The sequence below is a fragment of the Neolamprologus brichardi genome, chromosome 13 (genome assembly GCF_056152115.1).
Source record: "Neolamprologus brichardi isolate AB-2024 chromosome 13, ASM5615211v1, whole genome shotgun sequence".
NCBI lineage: Eukaryota > Metazoa > Chordata > Actinopteri > Cichliformes > Cichlidae > Neolamprologus > Neolamprologus brichardi.
In genome coordinates, this window is record NC_142116.1 from 32117501 (window position 1) to 32134809 (window position 17309).

The 17309-nt window shown below is 43.4% G+C and overlaps 1 protein-coding gene across 18 annotated transcripts in view; it reads right to left on the reverse strand.

Annotated features, from left to right (window-relative positions):
- Positions 1-17309, reverse strand: part of nfasca (neurofascin homolog (chicken) a) — a 130896-nt gene that overhangs the window by 42686 nt on the left and 70901 nt on the right. For 14 of the 18 annotated variants that reach the window (XR_437475.3, XR_437473.3, XR_437476.3 and 11 more), the window contains 10 exons: positions 16912-16929; positions 15933-16038; positions 11510-11706; positions 11194-11316; positions 8978-9148; positions 8088-8135; positions 2020-2131; positions 1715-1899; positions 1509-1640; positions 1192-1335 (listed from right to left, as the gene is read on the reverse strand). Coding sequence is in view for 13 of the 18 variants with exons in the window: in XM_006805336.2 (XP_006805399.1) it covers positions 1192-1335; positions 1509-1640; positions 1715-1899; positions 2020-2131; positions 8088-8135; positions 8978-9148; positions 11194-11316; positions 11510-11706; positions 15933-16038; positions 16912-16929 (1236 nt within the window). In the remaining 5 variants the exon portion in view is untranslated. The remainder of the gene's footprint in view (positions 1-1191; positions 1336-1508; positions 1641-1714; positions 1900-2019; positions 2132-8087; positions 8136-8977; positions 9149-11193; positions 11317-11509; positions 11707-15932; positions 16039-16911; positions 16930-17309) is intronic. The other 4 variants (XM_035914144.2, XM_006805340.3, XM_006805337.3 and 1 more) reach the window with 3 other exon arrangements.

Genomic DNA, 17309 nt, shown 5'->3' on the forward strand with positions numbered 1-17309 from the left:
AGGATTACAGTGCATCGTCACCAGGCTTCATCCTTACACACACTTACCAGCATTTCATCAAACAGACACAATTATGGTTATTTTAGAAAAACTCTTTTTTTACAGCAGGTTTCTGTGTGAGCTAACACTGTGCTGCAGTGCATGATAAGGTATCCAACAACCATCACGCTTCAAGCATAAGTCCAGTGTGAAGGTCAGCTGGCTCCTTCTCAACAAGCACTCGTTCCTATAACTCTCAGTATGTTTATAGTAGCAGCTAAACCTGGGCAGAAGATCAGAGAGATGTAACTGATCCTGTTGTTTTTGTTATCTTTAGACAAAATGTCAGTGATTTCATGTCGTCTCTCAGAACCACAATACGTCATTAATCCCTAAGGCACATATGGGCTACAGCAGGCTGGTTGATGCAGGCACACCAACCCTGCCAACCATACATACATCACACAAACATCACACAGGTCAGAGAGGTAGACTGACAATAACACATGTATTACTTTGTAATACATCTTTAATTAGGCAATCTCTCATGACTCATTTTTCTTGCTATGTCAAGATAAGAAGTGCAGGAGGAAATGGGCTCGTGAGGAGTCATTAGGAGCAACATTTAAACCTCCTCAATAATATGTATGAGTATATTTCACCTTTTTCCAAGATGCAAATAAAAGTACCAGCTACTGACTGTCAGTGGTACTTTATGATGAATGAGAACACTGGCATCCAGTCCAGGTGGAGACTATGACTCCAAACCAGATAAAGGTGAAGAGTAACACTGTCTGTGTGCTGGCAAACTAAACTAAGGACTCGATCAACAGGGGTCACCACATGTCTGGGTAACTTCTAAGCTTACATGTTAAATCTGGCGACACAGCAATGATTATATCATTATAAATAGTAGTAACAAGCAACACAACACAGGTGTGTTTTCCAAACACTAATTTGGTCATCATCTGTCCTCCTGCACAAAGTGCTGCCTGCTCCAGTCACAAGAACTTTGATTAAAATCTACAAAGAACAAAACAAACTAGTCCAAACTTTGACCTGGCAGTGTAACCACTGTGGTCACGTCTGGATAAGGTTTAAAAAGGTTTTTAAAACCAGTCCTGAAGCCAGTGAGCTACAGCACACTCTGGATGTGCAGAGCTAACAGGCTCACTGCTGTTTCCCTTTGGAAATCAAGCTTCTGTGTCTCACCAAGAACGTTGACAAAGGCGTTGGCTAACAAATAGCCATGCTCGTTGGAGGCGTTGCACTGGTACACGGCGCTGCTTCCAATCTGCACAGAGTGAAACATGATGGTGTCTCCATGGACCTGCCTGTTTGGGTTGGTGGGAGAGCCTGCAGTCGGGCGGAGGGGGGTTCAGACAGGAAGACAAAGAGAAGACTGTTGGTAGCTGTCGTATATACTGATGTTTATGCAGCATTTTCAGTGAGTACATTACAATTGTGCTCCGGTTTATTCATAAAAAACAAGGCTGATGTTCTGTAACAATAATTAATAAGAACCGTACTCTCTATAGGCTGCCCATTGACGAGCCACTCAATGCGAGGTTTAGGGTTGCCATTGGCCCGGCATACCAGGCGTCCATTCTCTTCTGGGGCTAGCACCTGGTCTGATGGCTTGTGTAACCAGTAAGGAGCCGCTGTTGGGCACAAGGCCAACATGTTAGCACCAGTTACACATTCAAGAAACACAGAGCCAGCACAGCCTACTCACCTTTAACTTGAACAAAGATGGAGTGGCGTATGGTGCCTAAATGATTGTTGGCCATGCACACATACTCGCCAGCGTCCTCCTCTGACACACTAACGATCTTCAGGGTCTTGTTGAAGTTCTCAAACTTGACCTTCTGCCCCGGCAGCTCCCCACCTTTCTTAAACCACTTGATGATGGGTGTTGGACTGGAGGAGAAAGCAACGGGAGGAACGACAAGACCTCAACATTCAGGTTCATGTGCCACTATTCACTTTTCAAACAAGTATAAATCTTATCATTACGCAGTACGTGTGTGTGTGACTCACAGGCCAGCAGCGATACACTCCAGCAGCAGCTGCTCATCTCGCAGCACCATTTTGGAGCTCTCACTTCCTGATGGTGAGAGGAAGGTCGGCGTGGACTCTGCTACTTTACGGTCTGCAGATGTGACACGAGGACGGATTAATGCGCACAAAGAAAACATTCATTTCTCTTTGCAGCATGACTCACTTTCTCCATTACACAGCCTCTGTTTTTGAATCAACCAGGACTGTTATTGTGCATCCTGGCAGGCTCTGTGCAGTCACTGAGGTCCAACACTCTCTGGCTTATTTTGAAATAAATAAAATAATCTGATTAAGAAAAAAACTGTTTGTTTAAGTTAACCAAGGGAACACGGATGGCAAAAGCTTAGATCAAACTTAGCCACACGTTATTTTTGTTTGTGGCCTTTTATTCACACTTTGGTCTCCAGAGTGTTTTTGGCTTCACGTGAAACTGCACATGATGGCATTGGATATTATGTTAGCACCTTTGAAGCAAAAATAAATAATCATCCCACATATAATGTATGAAACATTTTTACCTTTCATGTATTTTTCTCCTCTAAATCATTGAGGTAACCAGTTTAGACTAAAAAGCTTTGATCCAATCCAGCTGCAGAATCCAGGCTTATGTGAAACTGATTTGCCTGCAGCTGACTTTGCGATGCAGATCTATAACGGATTAAAGTGTGAGTGTCTACAAAGGAGCTGCTGAGAATGAGACGAATCCAGACCCATCACTGAGCTGATGAAGGTGGCAGGACCAGCCTCAGACACCTCTGAGTGCATGTTTAGTCTCTGCTGCTATAACACAAGCATAGCAAACCTCACTCTCAGCCAGCAGTGTGATGCTCAATATTCATCATGTGATTGAAGTCTGTTGCTCCATCCCTCAGGGACATATCCCATCTTCCCAAATCCTGTTCTTTCACTGTCTGCATAATGAATACAGAGAGTCTCTGTGTACATTCTTGAATTAAGGGTAGTTTGTGTGTTACTCTATGTTTATGTGTGATCCTTTAATAATGTGCTGCCAGCACACACACGTTAGGTTTCAACCGGTGTCCCAGCCAGTAATGTGCAGTCAAACATCTTCTATATTCCATAACTCGATATTCATAATTGTTTACAAAAATGTTGATAACACATGGTCAAATACTACACACACTTTGGAGTTTAAATGTCATGTCATTCATATTTATCAACCAGAAAAATAAAGGATCATGTTCCTCCATCTCACACATTACGACTATCTGCCCAAAAAGGATGGCATCATTTCTACCACCCTTTGGGAGTCCAGCTGTGTGAACGCACCACTGTCTGTCTCCCTCTCTTCCTCTTATAATAACACAGCTGTGTGCAGCTGGTCATTCCCTTCCTGCTACTTAAGGCTGTAGAAATCCCTCCCTCGATGCCAGCTCATTGTACTTACTGTGGCTTCCACATGTACCACGTTTTGCCTACACTGGACTAACTTGGATGTCCTATTAGTCCAAGTTAACCGGACATCCATGGATAATTCAGGAAATCCACCTGAACTTTCATCTGAGTGAATTATCTGCCTGTCCCTCTGCCAACTCCATTCAGAAAATACTTCTTTGTATTACGGATATTACGTGTTTTTCTTCTGTACCTGTTAAACTTTTACTTCAGTGTCCTGCATTTGGCTGCAAGAGTTGTGATGACTTTGGTCTGCAGTCTATGTTTCCTCCAGGAGAAGCTGTTGTCTTACAAATCGGTTTAGAGGGTCCACATTTGTCTTCCATCCTGACCGAACATCACGATTGGCTCTCGCTGCCTCCCAGCAACCATACAATTGTGTTATTGACATCCTTACCTGGTGCCCGATCTCTGCCCCTAAGCTGCCTATACAGTCTCACCAAATCAGACCACGAGCCAATGGAAAAATACACCCACCATTCATTAGCTGCTGACATCATCCCACCCTCGTCCTAGTCCCTGGAGCTGGATTTCTTGCATTAACTTTAGAGGTTTGAACTGTTAAAAACAAACAACCTTTACATCTGTTATCTTCTCCCTTTTAACTTCTTCTGCAAAGAGCCACGATCTTTTCCGAAACATCTACGATTGCGACGAGTGGAAGACTACCTTCTATACTCACTTGGGGCATCTACCCTGTCACACCACTTGGACTTACCAATGCTCTGGTTGTCTTCCAGGCGTTGGTAAATAATGTGCTTTGGGAACTTCCTTAATTGCTTAATCTTTGTCTACTTGGATGATATTCTCATGTTTTCAAACCACTATAGTCATGTTTACTACAAGTATGACTTCCTCCAAACCATCAACGTGTCTTTTAGACCCCATTCCTACAAAACTGCTCAAAGAAGTCCTGCCATTGATTAATTCTTCGATCTTATATATGATCAACCTATCTCTAATAATCGGCTATGTACCACAGGCCTTCAAGGTGGCTGCAGTTAAACCTTTACTCAAAAAGCATCTCTAGACCCAGCAGTCTTAGCTAATTATAGGCCAATCTCCAACCTTCCTTTCATATCAAAAATCCTTGAAAGAGTAGTTGTCAAACAGCTAACAGATCATCTGCAGAGGAATGGTTTATTTGAAGAGTTTCAGTCAGGTTTCAGAGTTCATCACAGCACAGAAACAGCTTTAGTGAAGGTTACAAATGATCTTCTTATGGCCTCTGACAGTGGACTCATCTCTGTGCTTGTCCTTCTAGACCTCAGTGCAGCATTCGATACTGTCGACCATAATATCCTATTAGAGCGATTAGAACATGCTGTAGGTATTACAGGTACTGTGCTGCAGTGGTTTGTATCATATCTATCGAATAGACTCCAGTTTGTGCATGTAAATGGAGAGTCCTCTTCACACACTGAGGTTAATTATGGAGTTCCACAGGGTTCAGTGCTAGGACCAATTCTGTTTACATTATACATGCTTCCCCTAGGCAGCATCATTAGAAGACATAGCATACATTTACACTGCTATGCAGATGACACCCAGCTCTATCTGTCCATGAAGCCAGATAACACACACCAATGAGTTAAACTGCAGGAATGTCTTAAAGACATAAAGACCTGGATGGCCGCTAACTTTCTGCTTCTTAATTCAGTGTGTGAATGGGTCAAACTGAGGTTATTGCACTGGGGCGATCGTGGCTCAAGAGTTGGGTGTTCATCTTGTAGTCGGAAGGTTGCCGGTTCGAGCCCCGGCTCGGACAGTCTCGGTCGTTGTGTCCTTGGGCAAGACACTTCACCTACCGCCTACTGGTGTTGGCCAGAGGGGCCGATGGCGCAATATGGCAGCCTCGCTTCTGTCAGTCTGCCCCAGGGCAGCTGTGGCTACACCTGTAACTTGCCTTCACCAGTGCGTGAATGTGAGAGTGAATGAATAGTGGAATTGTAAAGCGCTTTGAGGGGTCCCGAAAAACGCTATATAAATGCAATCCATTATTATTACTCGGCCCTGAAAATCTTAGAAATATGGTATCTAACCAGATTCTTACTCTGCATGGCATTACCTTGGCCTCCAGTAACACTGTGAGGAACCTTGGAGTCATTTTTGACCAGGACATGTCCTTCAACGCACATATTAACTGCTTTCTTCCATTTGTGCAACATCTCTAAAGTTAGAAATATCCTGTCTCAGAGTGACGCTGAAAAACTAGTTCATGCATTTATTACTTCCAGGCTGGACGACTGTAATTCATTATTATCAGGAAGTCCTAAAAACTCCCTGAAAAACCTTCAGCTAATCCAAAATGCTGCAGCAAGAGTCCTGACAGGGACTAGAAAGAGAGAGCAGATTTCTCCTGTTTTGGCTTCCTGTTAAATCCAGAATTCAAAATCCTGCTGCTCACATACAAGGTCTTAAATAATCAGGCCCCATCTTATCTTAATGACCTTGTAGTACCATATCACCCTATTAGAGCACTTCGCTCTCGCTCTGCAGGCCTACTTGTTGTTCCTAGAGTATTTAAAAGTAGAATGGGAGGCAGAGCCTTCAGTTTTCAGGCCCCTCTTCTGTGGAACCAGCTTCCAGTTTGGATTCGGGAGACAGACACTATCTCTACTTTCAAGATTAGGCTTCAAACTTTCCTTTTTGCTAAAGCATATAGTTAGGGCTGGACCAGGTGACCCTGAATCCTCCCTTAGTTATGCTGCAATAGACGTAGGCTGCCGGGGATTCCCATGATGCATTGAGTTTTTCCTTTCCAGTCACCTTTCTCACTCACTATGTGTTAACAGACCTCTCTGCATTGGATCATATCTGTTATTAATCTCTGTCTCTCTTCCACAGCATGTCTTTAGCCTGTCTTCCTTCTCTCACCCCAACCAATCACAGCAGATGGCCCCGCCCCTCCCTGAGCCTGGTTCTGCTGGAGGTTTCTTCCTGTTAAAAGGGAGTTTTTCCTTCCCACTGTCGCCAAAGTGCTGCTCATAGGGGGTCATATGATTGTTGGGTTTTTCTCTGTACCTATTATTGTATGATCTACTGTACAATATAAAGCAGGCGACTTGAGGCGACTGTTGTTGTGATTTGGCGCTATAAATAAAATTGAATTGAATTGAATGTTTGGTACTCTGGTACTCTAAAGACTATTAGAGTAGAAACTATACTGTACAGAAGAAAAAGGTTCAGTCAGTGTTCTTTCAGGTGTTCATCACTGAGAAAGGGCAGGTGAAGGCAAGTCACACAACTCAGAAGCAGCTGTGGCATTTTGGGGGAATTTATCGATGGTTCATCAGGAGGTTCAGTAAGGTTGTCTTACCACTCGCCAGTCTAAACTCATCTAAAGTCCTGATAGAACAGCCTGCCCACCACACCTTTGACTTTTTAAAGGAATTCTGCAGCCTTACTTCATTTCTGGTTTCCATGCTTAGACAGAGTCAAAGGGCCAAACCGAGAGCTGTGTGGTACCGAACAGTCGGCCCACTTGAAGCTCACAACTAATGGAACACAAAGATCTCCACAGCCACACGTCTTTCTCAAAGCATTCCTCAGTTACCAGCTCCAATGTTCCCATCTCAGGAGTGTGAGTTTTTAGTCTATTGGTCATTACCTTCATTGATGTTTCTGGTTAAGGAGAGCATCCCATGTACCATTACTAAGAACACACTGCCACCATATTCCAGCACCTATCTACTCTCCAGGTGAGAAGGTCTTTCAAAAGTGATTAATTACAAACTTAGTTTAAAAACTGTCTCTTGTTTACATTAGTGGATTTGAAACTGAGGCAATCAGCAACCCGTCCATCTAAAGCCACCCAAACACTGGGCTGCCACTGGCCAATCAAAGCACTCCATTCTCAAATTTCAGACACAGTCATTGTCAAGTACTGAAGAAATGCATACATTGTTAACCAGGCTCAATGTGCAGCAGTGTATTTTACAAGCAGCTTCCCCCTCCCCATCACTAAATATATGCATCATACCTATTTTTGACTAAATGAGTGGCAAACTGCAAGGAACACAGGAGGTGGGCTCAAAGCAGACACAGGAATGTGATGGAAGATCTGCTCACTGAGCCTCTATTGCCACCTTCTATTTCTATGGTACATACTACTGAAATGTTAGAAGCATTGTCATCTGCAAGCTGCTACACATTGTGCTCTATACTGCCACATCAGGGTTTGGCCTTCCTCTCAGTCATACAACCCTCTGTGTTTCTGATCCATGTGGGTCTTCGTAGTCACCAAAGTCTTTACGCTTCATATTACTCTTACAGCCGATACACTGACTACAACAAACAACTAAAATCTAGCTCAAAATCTATATCCTAGATTTTGGCATTCAGCACTATGGGATAATAGGTGTTATTTGCTTTAGCTGTAGGTAGTTAGGTTGTAGCTTGTTATTGTCTTTACATCATTATTAAAATAGTTAAAAAACAGCCAACATTAAGAGAAACACAATAAAGCAACCCAAACGTATCATTCAGTATGAAACTAACCCACTTCTACACATGTAAAGAGCAGTTAGGAGGTTAGACTGAGCTTCAGTGAGTCAGAAGGTTAGCACCAGGTTACACCCTTAGGAGGTGAACAGGAAACCGAGCTGTCCTGATAGGAAGAGGAAACTCACCACCGTGGGGCTCAGAGGCATTGTAAGATGTGTCATTGTATGGCTCCTCTAGAAACAAGAGGCACACACAGTGGCACATCAATCTGCATAAAAACACTTTCACACAACCTGACAACAATGTTCAATGTAACAATGTTCAGTGTAACAATGTTCAGTGTAACAATGTAACATTGTTCAATGTAACAATGTTCAGTGTAACAATGTTCAGTGTAACAATGTTCAGTGTAACAATGTAACATTGTTCAATGTAACAATGTTCAATGTAACAATGTTCAGTGTAACAATGTTCAGTGTAACAATGTAACATTGTTCAATGTAACAATGTTCAGTGTAACAATGTTCAGTGTAACAATGTTCAGTGTAACAATGTAACATTGTTCAATGTAACAATGTTCAGTGTAACAATGTTCAGTGTAACAATGTTCAGTGTAACAATGTTCAGTGTAACAATATAACATTGTTCAATGTAACAATGTTCAGTGAAACAATGTTCAGTGTAACAATGTTCAGTGTAACAATGTTCAAACAAACTGTTGGAAGAACGATCCAACATTTCACAATCTGGTCTTTCAGAGGCAGCATTAGGAAATCATCACAAAGGTTATGGTTTCGTGCATGTCATGTCATAACATCCTCTCTAGATAGATAGATGGGGTCTTACTCTACTTGGGTTAAAGTAGTGTATGTGTTCAAAACAGACAAAGCAGATAAGAGTTTAGCAGGAAACAGCAGCTCTAACAACACAACAGCAATAATCACTTTGGCAACTGACTGCTTCAGGATCTAACTGGTAATTAGTTTGTGTGTGTGTGTGTGTGTGCGTGTGTGTGTGAGTGTGTGTGTGTGTGTGTGTGTGTGTGTGTGTGTGTGTGTGTGTGTTGCATACTTACTGGTCTGAACTTTGAGTTTGTATGGGTTCTTCTCCTGGATGGTGTGTGTGAACAGAAAGCGAGCTTTGCAGCTGTAGTCTGTGTTTGCATCTTGGGCCAAAACATTGGAGAAGTAGAGGTCTCCATTAAGACCCATGGACACTCGTTTATCCTGAGGGATTGGACTCATATCTCCAGATCACAAGAACAGACAGAAATGAAGAATAAGAGAGAAGGAATGAAACCACATCGACAAGTTTAGGATTTCATATATCAGCTGCAAGTTCAATAACGGTCAATGCTAGATTGGATCTGGGCAGCTCAGCGTGTACCTGAAAAGATGTAAAACGTTTTTTTGGCTGTAAAGTGGTCCTTCCAGGTCATTAAACAGACATGTCTTTATTTTTAAATCTGGTTGAGTCAAAGTGCCTTCCTTCCATTTTTTAATGCCTATGCAAGATTTCCTCTTGCAGTGAAAGAATGCAAAGAGGGGCCATGTCATCCGAGCAGCTGGGACTAATAAAACAAATACAGACCGCTTCTATATTTGCCGCAAGTATGTCTATGTTTGATCTAGAGGTCGACTACATTTCTCAACTAAAACAAAGTTATCTTTCCAACAATTTTTTGTTAGGTCCAATATTTGCACCCAATATTTTCGTTGTTGCATGGACTCTGCTTGGCATTATATGCTTTGTTGTGTCATCCATATATAGCTGCTTGAAGTATTACCATGACACATAAGTGATCTCTGGAAAAGCCAAAATGTCAACCTACAAACGGAGAAGTAACAATCTCTTCAGGGCTACTGGAGACAGTTTGCTGCTTCTATTTTCACATATAACTCAAATCAACATCAGCTGAAGCAAAATCGGTATGGCCCAGATCTGCCCCACACAACGTGCTTACACATGGCCCACATAGTGCAAAGAACGACGGCCCTTTGGTGGCCCAGACTTGGTTTGCCAGAGGTGGCCCACACACGAGCCAGCACATGGCCAGTTGCAGACACACTGCTGGTCCTGTGCTGGCCCAGAACAGTTTCAACTCTGGGCCCAGATGTCAGCCTAATGTGTGCCTTAATCAAGCCATGTAATAACAACATGTGCCGGAACATAATAGTGCAAAAGTAACATGACGAAACTCTGTTCAGACAGTAAATGGACTGATTCTTACATAGCACTTCTACTCTCCTGGATTACTCAAAGTGCTCTATACAACATGCCACATTCACACACTTTCTCTAAACTGACTGCTTTCTAACTACATTCACACTCTTGACAGGCAGACTGGAGGAGCCAGGGATCGAACCACTAACCGTCCGATCACTAGATGACCTGCTCTACCTCCTGAGCTACAGCCACCCGGTGGTAAACGTGAGTAAACCCTCACTAGGTTTTGGATAAAGTGTACACTCACAGTCAGAAGTGCCAGCTTGATGCTGGTCTGGGCCAGAGCTGTTTTCTATGAGCCTGGGCCACATACACCAAACCACAATCGGGCCAGACCTGTCTGCTCTGTGGGATGCTGATGTGTTATTGTACAGTCACTACAGACCAGTACACTCACACAGATGTCAAGGCGAAGCATCCCCCATTGTAAGTGTGCGATGGGTGACATAACCCCTCTGACTGTTAACACAGAGCCCCAGGACCAATCAGCAGCCAGCAATCCTAATGATGCATCGGTGTGCCTGGGCTGTACGACAAACCGCTCTGGCTTCCTGTTGTTTGTTTATGACTGTGTTTGTGTCACTTTATGGTGAACAGGTCAGTTCAGGTTAACAGCCATTTACAGCAATGTCAGTTTTCAAGCAGGACAAATGTCCCGTCGATATTTCAGTTTCAGGTTAACATAGAGAATTATAGACTGGACTGAATAAAAATTGGTATTGTTCAACTAAATAGCTTCTTGCCTCTGGCTGTAAAACAGCTAATGAGGCCTGCTCTGTCAGCTAACAGTGGCATGAACTTGTGCAGACGCAGCCTAAGGACCAGCGCAGCACGAGGCGCCGGGAATCACAAAAAACATCACTTTATTAAAATGCACCTCATACATCAAGGTAGCTGTACTGAAGAACTTTAACAAAACAATCAGGTTATCCCTAAGAATGAATGACTGATAGGTGAAGCCAGTCTGGGTTCTGATTCCTACAAGTGTCTCTCTAACAGCGAGGAGACAGATACCACATGCTACGAAAAAGAAGTGGGTTTGGTGATTTGGGGTTTGAAACTCACTGCTGTCCATCCAGAAGGTGAACGGAGGAGGCAGACCTGGTGGGGGGTTGCAAGGTAGAACCAGTGCGGAGCCTTCAGTCACAGATACTGGCTCCAGCACCTCCTTAGGCCACAGAGGAGCCTCTGCAGGATTGGGGGAAAGATGAACAACAGCATTCAGCTATTAGTTGAAAATATAAGAAACACATTTAGCACTGAGCTGTTGGTGCAGACAGATATGTGTCATCCATCCATGAATCCACTTACTACTCCACAGTTTCAAGGGGTGTGTTCTGCATATCACAGATGAATGAATGAGTGTGTTCTGTGATCTTACTGGAGACCCGGAGCAGGATTTTGTTGGACAGAGAAACTCCGAAGTCATTGGTGGCAAAACACTGGTATTCTCCCTCATAGTCCTCCGGCCGACCTCCGCTGCGGAAGCCGATCTCCAGGGTTCCCGAGCGTTTTCGCATCGTCACCCTGGGATCTTTCCCAATATTGAAAAACTTCCCATTTCTTCGCCATGAAAACCTAAGATTCAATTGAAGAAATCAAAGAATTATATCTCTTATAACCGTGTTTTCCAAGAGCAAACGGTATCTATGTGTAACCACACTGAGGCAGGAAACACCGGGCAAAATATAACCACAAATAAACAGCAGCTCTGCAAATAATAAAAGGAACAAAATCAAACTCAAATTAGATTTTTGGTTTGTGTTTTACGTTATTTATACGTTTGTCTTTCTCCGGAAGTGTCTGATTGTTTAGTCGTATGTTTTGCTTTTTCATGTGAGCTGAAACTTCAGTGGAGACGACATGATGATGATGATGATGATGATGGGCCTGTATTTGTTGCTGCAGTGTTACACGCACATGTTCACATGCTTCATGTCGATGCTAAATGTTGCACTTTGCTTCACGTTGCTTATCCACATTTTGACTTTTCTAACTCCTCAGTATTTTCTCCTATTTGTCCACTCAGGACTGACCTGTTCTTTACCCAGTGTTGTAGTATAATAGCTTGTATGTGTTTACATTTTGTTTGTTTTTAACTACCTCTGTCTAGTCTGTTTTTTAGTGTGTTTGTAAAAAGTTTCACCACACCATTGCAAGCTAAGGTTTTCTTCTCTTCTCGGACTGGAAGTCCAAATGAAATCCCAGTACGTCACATTTGTAGAAATAAGTGATGTTAAGAACAAAATCTTTTCCTGTAAATTACAACATCATTTCTGTGAGTGTACGGCTGTTTATATTAAACACATCAGACACTAAGGACACACTAACACTGTGATAATGATCATTGTTTAACAAGCAGCTTGTTACCAGGTGACATAAGGTCCTGCTGATCACTGCACTCGACTAACTGTTCAGAAGAAACCAGTACGTGACATGTACACTGGGACCACCTGTGTAAAAGCCGTTTGGCAGTTTTCTGGTATGCTAAAAAGGAAAGACCACAGAAATAATCTTAGTGCTGCCCAACATGGACACAACACGATTTCCAGAACAAATAAAAGTCCCTCATTCAGCAGTGAGAGTGATCGTGCACAAATGGAAATCCTCCCAGGATATACATACCAACCAAGGTCACCCCGAGGTCACACAACGCTCAGAGAAACTGCAAGAACTGCAGAGGCTACATCTTAGTGCGTTCAAAGTTCCTCACAGTACAGTTTGATGAAGACTAACCAAGCATGGCTTCTTTGGATCTCATTATACGTATAAAGCACACCTGTCCACAGAAGCATTTTCCTCCATCCCAACCTCTCCATCACCATGGGCAAGGACGAAGAGCTGTCAAAGCTTGTCATGTAGACCCACATAAGACTGGAATGGACAAGATCATCAGCAAGAAGCTGGTGACACGGCGGCAGCTGTTGGTGCAACGATTCACAAATGGAATATATCGTATAATTCATGGTAAATGGCGGCCTAGCCAGTCTCCAGAGCTCCAACCTATAGAAAGTGTATGGTCTTTATGGTTTTGAGGTCTGACAGCCTAAACTTGGCCAAAACTGCACTCAAGCAAAATGAAATGATCCCAGAGCAGCTGAAAAGAATGAAGGTGTTGCAATGGCCCAGTCAGGATCCATCAAAGTGGAACAGTGAGGCTGTCGACACGGCCACCACGGCAACAGGAAGATGTGCCAGAATCCATAATGATGTGAGAAACTGATTACATGGAAGTTATATACAAAACTGCCTCCCTGCTGCTGCGGAGCCTGGGGCGGTCTGCTAGCCTCCACCCCGGAGGGAAGGGTAACATCTCTTGGGTCTGGGTGCCGTTTCCCCCTCTGGGGGCGAGGATACCTGGACCCGGGGTATAGAGTATGTTTGGGGAGTGTGATTGTGTGTACATGTCCATTTACGTTTATTCCTACGTTGGGTGAGTGCTGAGTGTTTGTATATGTGTGCATGAGGGTGGGAATGCATGTCTGTGTCTGTGTGTGCCTGTTTGTCTGTGTCTATATGTCAGGTCGGGTCTTAGACTCCACCTCTCTGGGAACTCCCAGGCCCTCCAAGTGTGGAGGCCTATCTCCCCTCACCACACTCCCTGCCGGTGACTGATGCCCTCAGGGGTCGGTGCATTGTTGGTTCTTGGTGTCCGGGGCTGGGCGCTCAGGTCATGTACCAGCTCACTCCCGGAGGCTACTTGGCGGGGCCTGGCGCCTGCTGCTCAGTCAGGCCTCTTCTGGGGCGCGGAGGGCCCTCGGGCCTCTGTGCCTGCGGCTCGGTTCACTCTGGCACAGCTGGCTGCCGGCGGAGCCGGCGGGCACGCTGGTGCAGCCCCCTCTAGTTTCTGCCCGGTGGCTACTGGGTGACCCCTCGCCTGGGGATCCTCAGCCCTTCCCTTGAAGGTGGCACGGATGCCCCTCCGGTGGTCCTCCTTGGGCTCTTGCACTCTGGGACCTCTGGATGTCTGGGGCCTGGATCTCCTCCATGCCTGCTTCATGCCCTGGGGGGCGGGGCTATGGCTCTCTACATCCTCTTGCAGACCATTACATGGGGAAACCATTTGAATACAAGCGCGCCGATCCACACAGGTGTGCACACAGGTGTTCACTGTTTGTAGACTTAAATCACACCTTTCTTGGCTGCTACTTCAAAGCACATTGTGCGCTGTCTGTCCTGCGTGCTGCACAACAACATTCAATATTTAGTATTTACTGCTGTTTACACTTAGCTAGATTAATGCGATGGTGTTGTGTATAGTATGTTGCTTTGTTTTGGGGTTTTTTTGCTTGTTTTCTTTTCTTTTTCTCTCAACAGGTGATCCCGGAGATATTTTTTTTTCCCCCCTTTCTCACTGTCCCTCTCCCCTTCTGTTTTTCTTTTCCTTCCTCTTTCTTTCTCCCTTTCCTATCCCTCACTCATGTCTGTCCCGTCTGTAACAACTGAAAATAAAATAAAATAAATAATAAAAACAAAGGTCGATCAAATGGACCAATACGGCAATGCCACGATGATCCATTTGGCAAAATAAATCCATTGGGTCTCCTTGTTGGTCTTCAGACAACAATTCTGACGGCTAAAGAACCAAATGGGACAGGCAAAAAAATAAAAAAAAAAAAAATAAATAAAAAAAAAGTTATATACAAAACTAGGGATGCAACGATACCAATTTTTTCAAACTGATACGATACCGATACTTGGATCTGAGTACTTGCCGATACAGAGTACAAAAACGATACTTCTACCACACACACACACACACACATAAAATTAAATGGAAGACAGATTTTATTATATTTCCTGCCGATAAAAAATAAAATCTTAATAAAAATGACCACAAAAAAATTTCAAGTGAAAAATAAGCACTTCTGTAAAATTATTGCAGAGTCTCCACATTGTAATTTAACAAAATATCACTGAACTATTGGCACTGTCTCGAGCTTTCAGAATAATAAATAAACACTTCTGTTTGGAATAAAATAAATACAAATTAGGTTTGAGAATAAAATTTACTTTTAAATTATTGCAGAGTGTCCATATTGTAAACAAACAAACAAAATAACGAAAGTATTTGGCATTGACGAACGAACTCATCTGCCCGTGGATCATCAGTCCACTGCGCCGTTAAACCAAGGACTGACATCGCACACACTGCTTGTCTTTACCTCTTCAGAAAGTTTTGGCACCATTATCTCCCTGATGTGTGGGCGGCTCGAGTATGCTGAGAAGACGATGCAATCCTATTCCACGACCGGCATTGGCTGGTCATCCAGAGCGATAAAATGAGTCGAGCCTCTGTTATTTTAACTGCCCGTGGATTTTCTCTTGACATTTTTCTTCGCTTTTCCAAAACCTGAGTTAAAGTTGGCTGTTCCACACTGCTGACATTTTGTTTAGCCTAGCTACAGCAGCCTCCAGTTTCTCTTTTTTATCTGGAGCTGCCAGTCTGACTCGCCTAACCCTGTGCCTGTTTAGCGCGGGATGTCCCCCTAGTGGCCAATCTAAAAAACTACAACAGAAATGACAAGCCACCCTCTGATTAATGAAATAAGTTGGTATCGGTTCATGGTATCGGTTAACTTTTACGAGTATGAGTACACACACATTTTACAGTATCGGCTCCGATACCCGATACCAGTATCGGTATCGGTGCATCCCTATAGAAAACCTCAATGTTCTTCACACAATCATCTGCATTTTGGCTTAATTTGTACCAACAAGTAATTCGACTGTGTCATTCGCTGTTCTTTATGGATGCTTTGTTTTGACCATGACTCATGTTGGGAGTGTGTGTGTGAGCTTACGTTGGCACGGGGTTGCCCTTGGCCTCACACTCAATGATGATGTTATCTCTGGGGTCCACAATGTAGTTCTTTACTGACTGTTTCATGATAGTTGGGGGCTGCTTCACTGGGGGAGAGAAAGACACCACCTAATCACATCCACTGGAGAAAACACAGCATTATATTTGTAAAGAGCCATCATGGTACTTGATACTTTCTATGAGTGATTAAGATGTTGAACACTTTCTATTATCACTGTGCTTTAGTAATAATACAAACAGACAAACAGTCACTTGTAGCCCATAAATCAACGTCTGATGAAAACTCTAGCACATTTACACTAGACTTGAGTTCAGTATGGAAATGTTATGTGAGGGGCTCCACAAGGACGACCTGGGACTAGATAGAGCATTGTTTATCAGAAACTGTTCAATAAATTCCCTTTTTCTACGTTTGAGAGATATTTGCTGGATGGAAATAAAAGAAAGTTGAGATGTCCTTGACTGCGTTTGTGCTTGGCTCACTTCTTCACATGCTGCATCACAAATGTGCTACAAAGTCAGGTCATCAGCATGTTTCATGTCAGAAAGACCCAGACTGTAATATAGAAGCACATGCGAACAGTGCAGTCTCCCAATATGGACTCTATTCAGAGGACGTTGCAGGAGTGACATTGAAGGCTGTTTTTAATGCACGTGCTCACTTTGGCACACTAAGTGCATACTGTTGCTTTCACTTGCAGCTGCTTGGTCAGGTTTAGACTGTGTATGAGGTTAAATATGTTTATTGTATTCTTGAGTTTAAACTTTGCATTCAAATCTGGTCTTAAGTGAGGACTCATGACGGTGTTGATGGAGTCACAGCGCTGCTTTAATATTACAGTTTGGACCTTTTTTAACGAATGCCACTGGCTTTGTTAAAACACCCCTATATGACCCTGTGAGTGAAGGACAACAGGTTTGCTCTGAACGTGGGGACAGAAACGTGTTGGAACACTTACAGTCTTGCTGGATCTTTGCTGTTAGTCCAAAGTAACGCCAAGGAGACACAGAATAAGATGCACAAGCTGTGATTGTTAATCATATTAGAGACAAATACACATTAATATTGTGTTACAGCTGTTATCACACACAGCTCAGTGGTTCCCGACTGGCCCACTAAGCTCATTTTAAGTGGGTCAACAACAATATTTAACAGTGGTAAAAATGCATGAAGTACTCCATGCAGGTGTGACTGTCTACAACCAGCTCTGCCAAGTGTCACTGTAGCTTTGCTATGTTGAGCAGAGCCGATCATTTCAAGGATCATGTGGGTACGTTTATCTGTAGCATGGAAGCAGGTGTTCTCAGTAAAGGGCCTCAGGTAGCAGACACGGCTGGCTTAGATCATTTTGAGAAA